The sequence below is a fragment of the Botrytis sinoallii genome, assembly GCF_014898435.1.
Source record: "Botrytis sinoallii strain Bc 23 chromosome Unknown BSIN_031, whole genome shotgun sequence".
In the NCBI taxonomy this organism is placed as follows: domain Eukaryota; kingdom Fungi; phylum Ascomycota; class Leotiomycetes; order Helotiales; family Sclerotiniaceae; genus Botrytis; species Botrytis sinoallii.
Genome location: NW_024066058.1, coordinates 1 through 12,122, shown reverse-complemented (window position 1 = coordinate 12,122; position 12,122 = coordinate 1). Strand labels below are relative to the sequence as shown.

The following is a 12,122-nucleotide window of genomic DNA, read 5'->3' as shown; positions in this document are numbered from 1 at the left end:
CAGACAATTTCAAAAAATAGTCTTGCACGTGCACGACATACCTTATGTTGCGATAAAAGAGCTGGAGAGAATATAGTACTTATACTTATAGCTACCTAGTGGAATCTGCTAGAGTAATAACATCGAAGGGATACCTAGCATATTGACATTGTTTGTACACTTCATGCGTCAATCGTATTAAATATGCGTTCCCCTGTCTCAGCTCTATCTTACAATCGTATCAATACGTTTTCATCTCATACTAGGAGGATAACTTTTCCCTTCCAATCCCCAAAATGCCCAAGAAATCATCGATGTTTCGCAGGAACCCGCGTCAAGTCCAGACAGGCTGCTGATGATCCCAATTTCACATCTATTATAGACAATCCCCCGAACTTGGTGCGCACAGGAAGAAGGCATGGGCCTGGTCTTATTATTCTAGGTAAGTCACGAGTTGCCCAACTTTTCTTGCCTAGAAGACTGTCTAATATACATGATATAAATAGCTTTGATTCCTCTAACAGCTTTCGCCTTGGGGACATGGCAAGTGCAACGTTTGGATTGGAAATCAAAGCTCATTGCAAAATTTGAGGATCGCCTCGTTCGTGATCCTTTACCACTTCCCCCACACATTGATCCTTCGGCAATAAAAGAATTCGACTATAGGAGAATTTTTGCGACTGGTCACTTTAGACACGATCAAGAAATGCTGATTGGCCCTCGATTACATGATGGGAAAGACGGATATCTCGTCATTACTCCTTTGGAGCGAGATGGTAAGGGCACTAGTGTTCTTGTAAACCGGGGTTGGATCGAAAAGAAATTTAAGAAGCAAACAAGTAGGCCTGATGGGTTGCCTCAAGGTGAGGTAACGGTCGAGGGATTGTTGCGGGAACCTTGGAAGAAGAATTATTTCACGCCAGATAATAGTCCACAGACTCAGGAATTTTACTTTCCTGACGTCGAGCAAATGGCTAAGTTGACAGGGAGTCAACCTGTTTGGATTGAAGAGACAATGGGTAAGATGGTATTTTCATTATTTTTCGAGTGCCACAAAGCTTACAAAACCACAGAACCTGACCTCTTGATGGCTTGGGATCGCGCTGCACGTGGGATTCCAATAGGAAGACCGGCAGAAGTCAATCTCCGAAACAACCACACACAGTACATATTTACATGGTAGGTACCTCTAACGATTAGCGAAAAAGTTAAATACATCCTGTAGCCATGTGTGCTAACGCTATAATTTGACAGGTACGCCTTGGCTGCTGCTACGTCAGTTATGCTATGGATGGTTGTAAAGAAACCATCTGCAGACATCGCTCGACGAGTTCGTCAAAATAAAGAATGGTCTTGAGGATAGCGCGTGTTTTACCTCATTTTATGGGTGGTTTTGGTCGGGGCCGGTCTTTCGAAATCAAGGGGGGAACCATTCTTACGTCTTGTAAGAGCTCTCTAGGCAAGCGACTTTGTGCAAGTGAAAATGGCGTTGTTGTAGCATTGGTTTGGCGTTGTCTGTAAAACACTCAGCACGTATCAAGACTCTAGTCATGTTTAGATAAATACCTTCTCATCAACATTAAAACATCACTCTCATCAATGGTTTTGCGTCCAGCATGTTCAGAGTATGTGCTTAAATCATCACTAATCTGTTCGAAGAACCAGTCGGTTGCTTGCATGATCGCATCAAGAGCATCCCCACTCAGCTTGTCTCCTTTGCCGGCTCCATTCCTTGCCAGGCTGATTGCATGTTTCTTCACTACACCTAGAGGCAATGATTTGTATTTCAGCCCATGTTTTGAAACCTTGTTAACCTTCTTCTGGAATGTCCTCTTAGAATTTTCTGATATCGCCTTTTGAACGGATACTGTAAGGGGTTCGTCATCACTAAGACGGGAGTCCTCGAACGCTCCTATCGACAGTCTTCGAGTGCCATCTTCACCGTCTATGGCTTCATCGTCCATTATAAGATCCGACAGTCTTCGAGTGTCACTCTCATCATTCATGGCTTCATCATCCATTTCAAAATCATCTCCTTGAAAATTGGTAGGAGGGGAAGAAATTTCGTCCATAATAGGCATCGCAGTTGAAGTATCTTCTGGTGATGGCGAAGGTTCAAATTGCGCTGGTATTTCGGGCTGCGGAACTGTGAACACAAAAGTCGCATCCCTTTCCTCGGACGGTGAATTGTATGGTCTGATATCACTACTTCGCCCTGGTAGAAGAGACCGGCGATGCAACGCGGTTTCCAATTCTCCCTGTAATCCTGCGCGATCACTAGCTTGCGTCAGCTCAATGGGCCTGTTTGAATGTAGGCTCCTGGACTTACCTTCCGAAAAATGGAGAGTTAGCCATCTCTCGAAAATCATCATTCTCAAAATCATTTGCATTGAAGAAGCTTGTTTCCATTTCATCTCGTCCAAATTCTGCTTCGTCCAGGTTTCCGAACTGATCGCTTCCACGGGTGCTCCCGAAACTGCCTCTCGAGAACAGCCTGCTCGGTCTCTCAGTGACAGCTCTCCTTGAAAGCTCGATAGATCGCGTGGTCAGATTTTCGTCCTCTAAAGCCGCCAAACTAGGAAGCAAAAGACTTTCGTCATCCTCATTATCATCTTCGTCATTGTCGTCATCTAGGGGGATGGAAAGTCGTGGGGGCACAAGGTTCGGACCGTCGTCAAAGTCGTCATCCAAAAGTAAAGTCTGTCTTCTGGAATTGCTGGGTGCTCTTTGAGGAGATGGAATTGTCGGACGGGTTTGAGGAGCTAAAGTCCTGCTCAATAATCGCAATACATCTCGAGGTGTTTCCCTTTGCTGTCTACCACTTCGTCTTCTATCCTTTCCTGGAGTCAATCCTGCTCGTCGAGCCTCAACTTCTCGCAAAGCTGCTCTCCCATGGGGTGTCAGAGTCTTGGTCCTGAATTCTGAGCCACCTAACCTTGAGCCACGACTGGGCGTTCTCGAATAGCTTGCGTCTGTTGGAGAAAGTCCAGCAGTAGAAGTGCGGCGCAAAGGAGTTTCTGGTCCTCCACTCATAGCGATGTATATCTTCTATTGGCAAATAGATAGAATATTAATTACTATGCTTTGTCGTTTTCCTGGTAAAAATAAATTTCGATTTGACGGACAAATTTATTCTGTTGCGAAGTAAATCTAACATGTACTTATTAGTGGAAATTTCATAGTGTTGAGTTAAACATCAATGATCGAAATATCAATGTTTAGATAAGACGCGTCCAGAACAGTAATTGCAGTGTTGTATGCGCGAACCTTATCTTATCTTAGCGTTAGCGATATGCAATACAATTGTGGATCCGCAAGGCTTTAAATTATTTTATGAAGAACTTCAATTGAAAAAGGCTGAGAAAGGGAAATAGGAAGAGAAAGAGAAAGCAATTAATAAGTTCTGTGTATGCTACAACCAGGATCGGAATCATAATCGTCAAAGTCAAAATTTCTGTCCGCACAGGAACCTAAGTAGGATCTTTCACGCAAAACTTCACAGCAATTCCCACTACGAAAGTCTTCGAGTCGGCGCCGACTTGAGCTCACACTATCACAATGTCAATTGAAAATGAACTTCAGGATCCTCTGATTGAAGAAGTGAGAGCTCCAACGACCGGATCTGGACCTGGTACTTCCAATAAACCAGCTTCGAAGAAAAGAAAGCGTGGAGGAAATCATGATCAAGAGGGGCCCAAGGAAAAGATTAACGAAGTTGCGAAAAGGAAGAAGCATTCCTCATTTAATGATGAGGATATCGATGTCGAGGCTGGTCTCAACAACGCAATTGCAAAGATGAACGATCATTTGATAGTTGATTATGTCGCAAGCCAAACAAGGAGATTCGAAAGTGATCTTAGTTCCGTTGAATTAGAAGATCGATACATATCAGGTGAACAGAACCTACACTTAAATATGCTATGAACTTGGCTAATGTATTGGCATGTAATAGTCTCTGCTGTTCAGGACACTACATCATGGACAAAGCCACGAAATCTCGATAATTTACCAGAGTTTTTGGAGAAATTTTCTGACAATACAACAAAACTTTGGTCAGCGTCAAAGAAGAATGGATCACCACACACAATCATTGTTACTGCTGCAGGCCTCAGGGCAGCCGATCTTGCTAGGTATAGTCACGTTCCTGTTATGATTGGGTTTGGCAGTATGTATGTGTATGTATGTTCTCATCTGACAACTTTATAGAGCGGTACGAAAATTTCAGACCAAAGATGTGAAAGTTGCAAAGTTATTTGCAAAGCACATCAAGCTCAAGGATTCCATTGGATTTCTAAAATCTTCAAGGACCGGAATCGCTGTCGGTACACCTCAGAGATTGAAGGATTTGATGGATGAAGGTTCGCTCGCAATCGATAGATTGGAGAGAATTGTGATCGATGCCTCTCATATTGATCAGAAGAAGAGGGGTATACTTGAGATGAAAGAGACGCAGATCCCTTTAACAACTTGGCTAGGCCAGAAACCGTTCAGGGAGAGATATGAAGGCTCCACGGATAAGTTACAGATTCTATTTTATTGACTGCAATTGTCAATTCCTTTCATAAATTTTCAAAATAGAACATTCAATAAAAGTAGATAATCATAATCAGAGGAAGGTGCAAATGCCTGGTGCAGCTTTGGCGTGATGTAGCAAGTCCGTGTTGCATGGTTACTCGAGGAGGAAGGTCTGACCAAATAAGAGCTGCTAGTATGAAGCTTTCCTGCTTCTCTCATTTTTGGTCCTCTTCTTATTCGTTCTAGTCTACATATCTCAACACAACAACTTCTCCTCCGACCGTTCCCACACACTCATTGAACCCGTTTTCTTGATAAAACGATTCCTAACAAAAGTGCCTACTCGCAACGTTCCAGGGTCATTTGGCGACCATCCTATGATTGTGGGACCGAGTGTGTCCGAACTACTACGTATATCATGAGGCGTGCCATCTTGCTATTAGCCATGGCAATGGTGAACAATCCCGCTACAAGTGACGGGAATTTTCCTGCTCCCGGTAAAGATTTTTCTTTGGAGATTCAGGCGCACCACATTAACAGTTATTTGCAGGTTGTGCAGTGCGGTGTTGGGAAAACACAAAATATGTCAGTAAATGTGTGGACAAAAACACATGTCTTTGCCAAGATGCAGAATATCATAACGTTGGTCATACCATAGCTTTGCCCTGTCGTTGCTTCTAATGCTCAACGCCATACGCTGACTGATTTACTGCAGTCCGTCTTCAAATGCATATATTCCCAATGCGATACTGCACATTTTGGTTCCGCGTTACATCATACAATTACTCAATGCGTTGGCGTTTCCGACAACATCATTCTAGCAGTACCTCGGCTTTCAAATCACGATTCTTTGCGTCGAAGAGAAGCTGAATATCTTCAAGGTGTCAAGATAGAAGACTCGCAGTCAATTGCGGGATATCCAACACTTAGCGGACTTCAGATTCAAAGTGCTCTCCCATTTGCACCTGCAGTAACCCTTTCATCACTTCCACCCATGGTGCACCTCACGAGAGACACTGTGGCAGCATCAGTGACAACATCCGCCACAGCGCCTTTTGATTTGATTCACACAACCTATAATACTGCCCCGGAACTCGTCACGGCCAGTCCCCTTCTTTATACTGGAGACGCCTTTAAAATACTGCCAAGCATAGGGTTCCCTATCCTAGCTCCCATTTTAGGATTATACTTGGCTTTTTGATAGCCAGATGCAAGTTGACGGAAATTTCTGGATCTCAACGGAAGGGCGCGTGGGACGACTTTCAAATAGTGTAAAGTGACAAGGGTGGATACATACATAACATGATCCATCAGTATTTGATATTACATCCATGTATTTTTGCCTCTTAATGATACAGCTCAGCCTTCGAACGATTGCATGGAAAGCCTAGGATAAAAGAACAAGAAGTGGTGGTCGAGAGGCGTTCAAGGCACTTCCATCTCCTTTGTGTTTTGTCTACCTGGTAGAAGTTTTGTTAGGAGTAATATACGTTAGTATGCACTTTAAGCGACGAAATAGATTATGATAAAATTCCCTACCAAAGCTTCAAGATTGGAAAGTGATTGACTGAATGCTTTTCCCACCAAATTGGCCCATCGTAGAACTAGCCCAAATCGGCTAGTAAAGATAAATCCCTCTTACCGCCATAGGCAGAATATTTCTCGCGACAGGAAATAATCAAACTGGAAACTCGAAAATTGTTTGGCTAGATTTTGACATTCTGATAACGCGCCTATTCTTCCAATTCCTACATCAACTATCCACCCATTCATTTAGTTTCATTATGGGATTTGGAACGGGAGCTTCTCGAGCCGAAAGAAAAGCCAAAAGGCGCAAGATCGAGAATTCAATTCCCGACATACCTGACGACCTTGAAACAGAAGCAAATGACGATGGCGCCGTTTCGACAAAAAGAAAAAGATCTATAGATGATGACGCGAAAGTTGGCCAGGCCGTCACTTTAAACAGGAGCGAAGAAACCGCATATCAGAACGTAGAGTCCCATCACAAGTCCAAGAAGAATAAAACCTCTTCAACCGAATCGTCTTCACTACCCATGCAAATTGAAGAGCCATCAGATATAGCGGAGACCGAAGCTGCGCCTAAGAAGTCTAAGAAGGAAAGGAAAGCGGAGAGAAAAGCTAGGGAGGCTGGTGCAAAGTCAACGTCTATAACGCAGACGGCAGAACCTGCGACAGAAAATGCTACTGGACCCTCCGATCAAATTAGTGCCGAGAAAAAACGTTCGAAGACCAAGAAGCAAGGAGCTGTTTCTGGTGAAAATTCCGGGAGCAAGGCTGCAAGATTCATTGTTTTTATCGGTAGGAGTCCCTCCCTAAGACATTTTCTATTTTTGGGCTCACATGTTGTTAGGAAACCTGCCATTCACTGCTACCACAGCATCGATAAAAAACCACTTTGCAGCCGTTAAACCTGCATCGGTCCGCCATCTCACGGAGAAGGGAAATCCTACTAAATCAAGGGGCTGTGCTTTCCTTGAGTTCGAAGGCTATGATCATATGAAAACTTGCTTGAAGCAATTTCACCAATCCACGTTCAATGATGGTATCTCAGCACCAAGGAAGCTCAACGTTGAGCTGACGTGAGTAACATCCTTCCGCCCACCATTCGTGTTCCATCTAACCGTTATAATAGTGCCGGAGGAGGTGGTAACACTAAAGATCGTCGGTCCAAAATCAAAGAGAAAAATGTGAAACTGAATGAGCAACGTGTGAGACAAACACAAGAGGTAATGATTCTCCTATTTTATATGTTTCTGCTGCTGGACGGCACACTTCTCTGGCAAGAGGTACATTTGCTTGTTCGTGACATACTAACAAAAACACCAGGCCGACAATCCTAAGGTTAGCAAAAAGGAAGCAGTTCAGGGAGTGAAGCATGTATTGGCTGAGGATAGTGGAGTCCATCCAAGTAGAAAGGCAAGAATCGGTGGATGAAGTATGATACCCGTTTAAAATAGCATACAAATTGAAGTGAACCAATCTTCAGTATTAATGAAATTCAAGATACATATTGATTTGTTCATTACACCATGCATTTATCGTGACCTATCTACAGAAAAAGAGGTATCTTCGGTATCTTCAGGGACGCATGTTGCATCGATATATGCTGCCACATCCATATAATGCCAAATTCTACAGCATAGAATTGAAAAAGTCGATAAACAGAAAATGCTTGTATTAACCCATTCATATTTCCCCGCACCTTACTCCTCGAAACTCTCCATCTCCGATTATTGTAGAAGTTAAAGCACTTCCAACCAGTTCACTGTATCTATAGATCGTCGCCTGTTGTTGTCTCAAATCAATCTGACTTCATAGAACTGTACACTTAGACTTCTTCGGCTTGGGTGCTTGTTGTTGTGGGCTCAGGACAGCACTTCATATGGTCAGTTTCTCAGTCATATCATGCTTCGAGGAAAACATCTTACCGAATTGCCTCATCGAATACACTCTTGAGGTTTCTCTGTGTGAGCGCAGAACATTCTAAATATTTGTGTGCCCTGATTTCTTTGGCAACAACTCTTGCCTGGTCATAGGTTACAGGCTCCATTCGTTTGGATCTAAGGGATTCTTTGGTAGGCTCGTCATCTCGAAGATCCAATTTCGTTCCAACAAGAATAATTGGAACGCCAGGCGCATGGTGGGATATCTCAGGAAACCACTGTCATTCAATTGAGTCAGTGAAACATGATCACATTTTGCCAAATCTTGAAGATTTCCACACATACCTTTGCTCGGACGTTATCGAAAGATGGAGGGCTGACAATCGAAAAACAGATCAAAAATACGTCTGTTTGGGGGTAGGAAAGCGGGCGCAGTCTATCATAATCTTCTTGTCCAGCAGTATCCCACAGACCTAAGCTTATTGGCTTTCCGTCAACCATCACGCTGGCAGAATAATTATCGAATCTAGCCAAGTTAGTGGCCAGCCTGTTGTAACCAAGCATCCAAACTCACACAGTAGGGATGTATTCTCCAGGAAATGCATTAGTAGTATACGAAATCAGGAGACATGTCTGTAAGAATAATGTCAGTGATTGAGTTGATTATGACATTGATAAACGGGAGAGAAGTACTTTGCCAACAGCTCCATCTCCTGTCACAACACACTGTTCACAGATAAGGTCAGTTTCCTTGCTCAACAAACTGTGAGATGGATATTCCCATATGATATAATGAATCTGACCTTGAGCGATTGGGTTCCTGGTGCTGCCATTTTCCGATCTTTGAGATGATTTCTTGAGTTTGCTTGCGTTGATGGGTGTGTATCCGAGGATGAAGGAGTCGGATGGTTGTGTTATTTTTTGGTAGGATCGCCCTGCATGATTATTAGATCTTTGGACACAATGGAAACTGACTGTACTGGTCTGTATAAATGAAGAACAAGATGTATCAAATGGAAAATGCAAGAGGATGTGTACCTTCTTCAGATGTCCTGATTTTCAAAGTAATGGATGTTGTTTCAATTAGGGAAGCAAGTGCAGGATTGATTGACTGTGGTAGTATCAGGGTGTGAATTGATTCAATTCAATGTTGATTATATGGTGAATCCCGATGGGTTAGTTATTATTTACTTGAGTTGATAAGGAAGACGGATCGATTGATGATTGTGTCAATATTGTGTAAAAAGTAATTCGATCGACAGCAAGATGAGGAAAGTCGCAATAATGGATTAAAAAGCGAGCAAGACTGCTATGATCTGTTGTTGAGACAAAGCATGAAGCCTGAGCGCGGCAGGCTACTGAAGACATGAGGCAGATCTGTAACTACAAGCTTACGATAGAGCCATTTATCACGCGTTTCTTAGCGCCGCTGAGCGTACAGGGAACTAAGCCTATTAAAGCGCGTGAAGTATAAACATCGTGATTAATAGAGGAAAAAGAAATCAATGTAATAAAATAAAGAGAGCTTATTAATGAATAACTAATAAGTAAATTAATATAAAAGAACTAAGATAGTAGAGTATATAAATTATAAAATTATGTTATCTCTTTAACTTATAGAAGAATAATTCTTAATCTTATATTATTATAAAGTAATTTAATATTTTAAAAATAGAATTGTTTTTAACTTTCGAGACTATTTCTACTAAGTAATCTCTTATAAGTTGTTCTTTATAATATATTTATTAAGAGAGTTCTTTATATAATATTATGTTTTTATAATTAAAAATTTCTCGAGAAAGAATTTTTCTTTACGAAAGTATATTATATATGTCTAATTTAAATTCTTGAAATGTTCTTATCTCTGAAATCCCTGCGAATTAGGTTTTAAAACTAATGTTATTATTATGAATTCAAAATATTTAATATTATTTGAAATTTAAAATACACTTATTATTTTTTAAATTTTATTTGTCTAGTCTTTACTTTTTTTATAGAAATTTCTATACTTATATGGTTATTAAGAGCTATTTAAGATTCTCTACTAACTATTATGATATTTATATAATAATATTATTAAAAACGTATTAAATTAATTATAATTTTATTTAAGACTATTGATTTTATTATATCTATCTTGAATAGCATTTTTTAAATAATTCAATAATTGTTATATATATTATAATTTACAAAGATTTTCTCAAAAGCTTATTTCTTTAAGAAGATTCTTTTGATTTAGAGTTCAAAATCCTTTCTAATTGATTATTATTTTAAATAATTACTTTTAACTCAACATTTAAATAGACATAAAATATTAGATTATAAAGCTGTCTTAATATTAAAGCTAAAACTATACTACTTAAAGGTATCGGCTATATAGATTACTATCACGCTAAAAGTGATATCACCGATAGCATTAAGCTAATTGGGTTTATATAGGCTAATTCTCTCGTGACACACCCCCGAGATTGCTGACTAGCTGGGTATAGGCAGTAATCTCTGTACTAGCCTCATTGAGTCATACGCAGATCTCCTTCTATTTCCATATGATGCCAAATCTAGGTTCTCTTCTGATTGGATACAACTAGTATTAGGTTCTCCCTGGATACATCTAATAGGCTGAGCGGAAAATAGTGGGGCAACAGAGCAGAGTCCTCACATTAGCTCTAATAGGCCAAGATCAGATGACTAATGTGGTTCTGTTGAAATAACCCTCTTATAAGTGGGCCCACAGAAAACCACTACAAGAGAGTACGGTAAAGTGAAGAATTGTGCCACTGCGCTATAAACGCATACCGGGCTCATAACTATCACGCTAAAAGTGATATCACCGATAGCATTAAGCTAATTGGGTTTATATAGGCTAATTCTCTCGTGACAATTACATAAGCTACGCTACTGGTATGTAGTCTGTACGCCATATATTTTTACATTATTTTTATATATTTTATTAATAAAAAGTAATCTCTTTACGTTTTTAATTCTGACTTTAATATTTTAATCACAAAAATAATCTTACAATTACTTTATATGACTATATTTGTTATATGGATATATATATAGTAGTAAGCTATCAGGAAACAATCCCTGATACTGTGCCTTTTGGACAGATTGCGTGTGTGGCGTAGTGGTAAAGCTTACAACTCCTATTGTGTCCGCTTACGTAACAATATTCTTTAAATTGATATATTTAATATTAATCTTAGTATTTATGATTAATCTAAAATGATTTAATATACTTTAAGTATAGTTTATTTAGTTTCAATGTAATTAGTGATTTGCTTCTTTTTAATAAGTATGCTATTATTATAACTAATATAGATTCAAATAAATATTCTCTTTAACCCTAATAATTATTATTATAATATTAATTAACACACACAACATCTTTACAAAACAAGTTTATAAATAGCTTTACAATTCATTTCATTATAATATATTCTAGAAATAGCCCAAGGGGCTTACTATAATACTGTTAATATACAGTTATAAGCATCCTATTGCACTACCGAGCATGCTGGGTTATAATCCGATTGTTCTCACAATAATGATAATAATCATAGTAATAACTAATACAAAGGGAAATCATAATATACAATTTATTTATAAAGCAATAATCAATCAATTCTATAAGAAAAACAAAAAACAATAAGTAATCTTAAAAATTATAAATGTAATCGATGTATGTATTAAAACCTTAAGCAAAACGGAATCAAGCTATATCAATAAACTAAGATCTGTATATATTGATAGCATAATCAAGATTACAGAACAAACCAGATCTTTATAGAAGGTTTTTGTATTAATTATAAAAGCAATTACAAAGGGATCTATTAAATTCTATACTGATATGTTCAAGGCTGGGGAAGCACCTCAGGTATTGAAGAGTATTAAAGCGAACGCGCTTAAGACAATAAAGACATCACAAAAGTATAAGCGATGGGAGTGAAATAATTATATAATTTTTATAAAAATAGAAAGTGGATAACAAATGATTGTTAATAAACCTCTTCGAACTATAATTGAAAATAAAAAAAGCAATTCCTAAATTAAGACTTGAACTGATCCCCTTACTTCATTGTAATAAAACGAGGTGAACTTTAGAATATAAGCATTAAAGGACTATAAGAATCTCTTACAAAACAATAATTATATAAAACTAATCACTACATTCAATATAAATAATACTTAAATCGCAGAAACCTGATATAACTATATTAT

General features: G+C 39.1%; 6 protein-coding genes across 6 annotated transcripts; 4 read left to right on the top strand and 2 right to left on the bottom strand.

Moving 5' to 3' along the window:
- Nucleotides 1-183: 183 nt before the first annotated feature.
- EAF02_011268 (uncharacterized protein) lies at nucleotides 184-1,336 on the top strand (the record flags this gene model as incomplete). Its single annotated transcript, XM_038907315.1, has 4 exons — nucleotides 184-421; nucleotides 486-998; nucleotides 1,053-1,158; nucleotides 1,234-1,336. The coding sequence occupies 4 exons, from the start codon at nucleotides 184-186 to the stop codon at nucleotides 1,334-1,336; spliced, it is 960 nt and encodes a 319-aa protein (XP_038752795.1).
- Nucleotides 1,337-1,355: 19 nt separating this feature from the next.
- Nucleotides 1,356-3,012, bottom strand: EAF02_011267 (uncharacterized protein; the record flags this gene model as incomplete). The annotated part of the gene is made up of 3 exons (XM_038907314.1): nucleotides 1,356-1,494; nucleotides 1,546-2,256; nucleotides 2,309-3,012. 3 exons carry the CDS (start codon nucleotides 3,010-3,012, stop codon nucleotides 1,356-1,358), a joined length of 1,554 nt encoding a protein of 517 aa, XP_038752794.1.
- A 525-nt stretch (nucleotides 3,013-3,537) lies between these two features.
- Nucleotides 3,538-4,519, top strand: EAF02_011266 (uncharacterized protein; the record flags this gene model as incomplete). The annotated part of the gene is made up of 3 exons (XM_038907313.1): nucleotides 3,538-3,871; nucleotides 3,932-4,109; nucleotides 4,186-4,519. 3 exons carry the CDS (start codon nucleotides 3,538-3,540, stop codon nucleotides 4,517-4,519), a joined length of 846 nt encoding a protein of 281 aa, XP_038752793.1.
- A 420-nt stretch (nucleotides 4,520-4,939) lies between these two features.
- Nucleotides 4,940-5,695, top strand: EAF02_011265 (uncharacterized protein; the record flags this gene model as incomplete). The annotated part of the gene is made up of 3 exons (XM_038907312.1): nucleotides 4,940-4,991; nucleotides 5,045-5,136; nucleotides 5,210-5,695. The coding sequence occupies 3 exons, from the start codon at nucleotides 4,940-4,942 to the stop codon at nucleotides 5,693-5,695; spliced, it is 630 nt and encodes a 209-aa protein (XP_038752792.1).
- Nucleotides 5,696-6,278: 583 nt separating this feature from the next.
- Nucleotides 6,279-7,452, top strand: EAF02_011264 (uncharacterized protein; the record flags this gene model as incomplete). The annotated part of the gene is made up of 4 exons (XM_038907311.1): nucleotides 6,279-6,816; nucleotides 6,869-7,097; nucleotides 7,151-7,244; nucleotides 7,345-7,452. 4 exons carry the CDS (start codon nucleotides 6,279-6,281, stop codon nucleotides 7,450-7,452), a joined length of 969 nt encoding a protein of 322 aa, XP_038752791.1.
- A 42-nt stretch (nucleotides 7,453-7,494) lies between these two features.
- On the bottom strand, nucleotides 7,495-9,255 carry EAF02_011263 (uncharacterized protein). The gene is made up of 7 exons (XM_038907310.1): nucleotides 8,940-9,255; nucleotides 8,705-8,836; nucleotides 8,595-8,627; nucleotides 8,476-8,534; nucleotides 8,247-8,427; nucleotides 7,947-8,179; nucleotides 7,495-7,894 (listed from the first exon to the last, which is right to left on the bottom strand). Exons 2-7 carry the CDS (start codon nucleotides 8,732-8,734, stop codon nucleotides 7,831-7,833), a joined length of 600 nt encoding a protein of 199 aa, XP_038752790.1. The 5' UTR covers nucleotides 8,735-8,836; nucleotides 8,940-9,255; the 3' UTR covers nucleotides 7,495-7,830.
- Between the last annotated feature and the right edge of the window lie 2,867 nt (nucleotides 9,256-12,122).

Coding starts and splice junctions, on each gene's coding strand:
- EAF02_011263 (XM_038907310.1), bottom strand. CDS start 8,734: ATGGCAGCACCAGGAACCCAATCGCTCAAG. Junction 8,535..8,594: donor GAGATGGAGCTGTTGGCAAA/GTACTTCTCTCC, acceptor TTATTCTTACAG/ACATGTCTCCTGATTTCGTA. Junction 8,180..8,246: donor TCGATAACGTCCGAGCAAAG/GTATGTGTGGAA, acceptor ATTGAATGACAG/TGGTTTCCTGAGATATCCCA.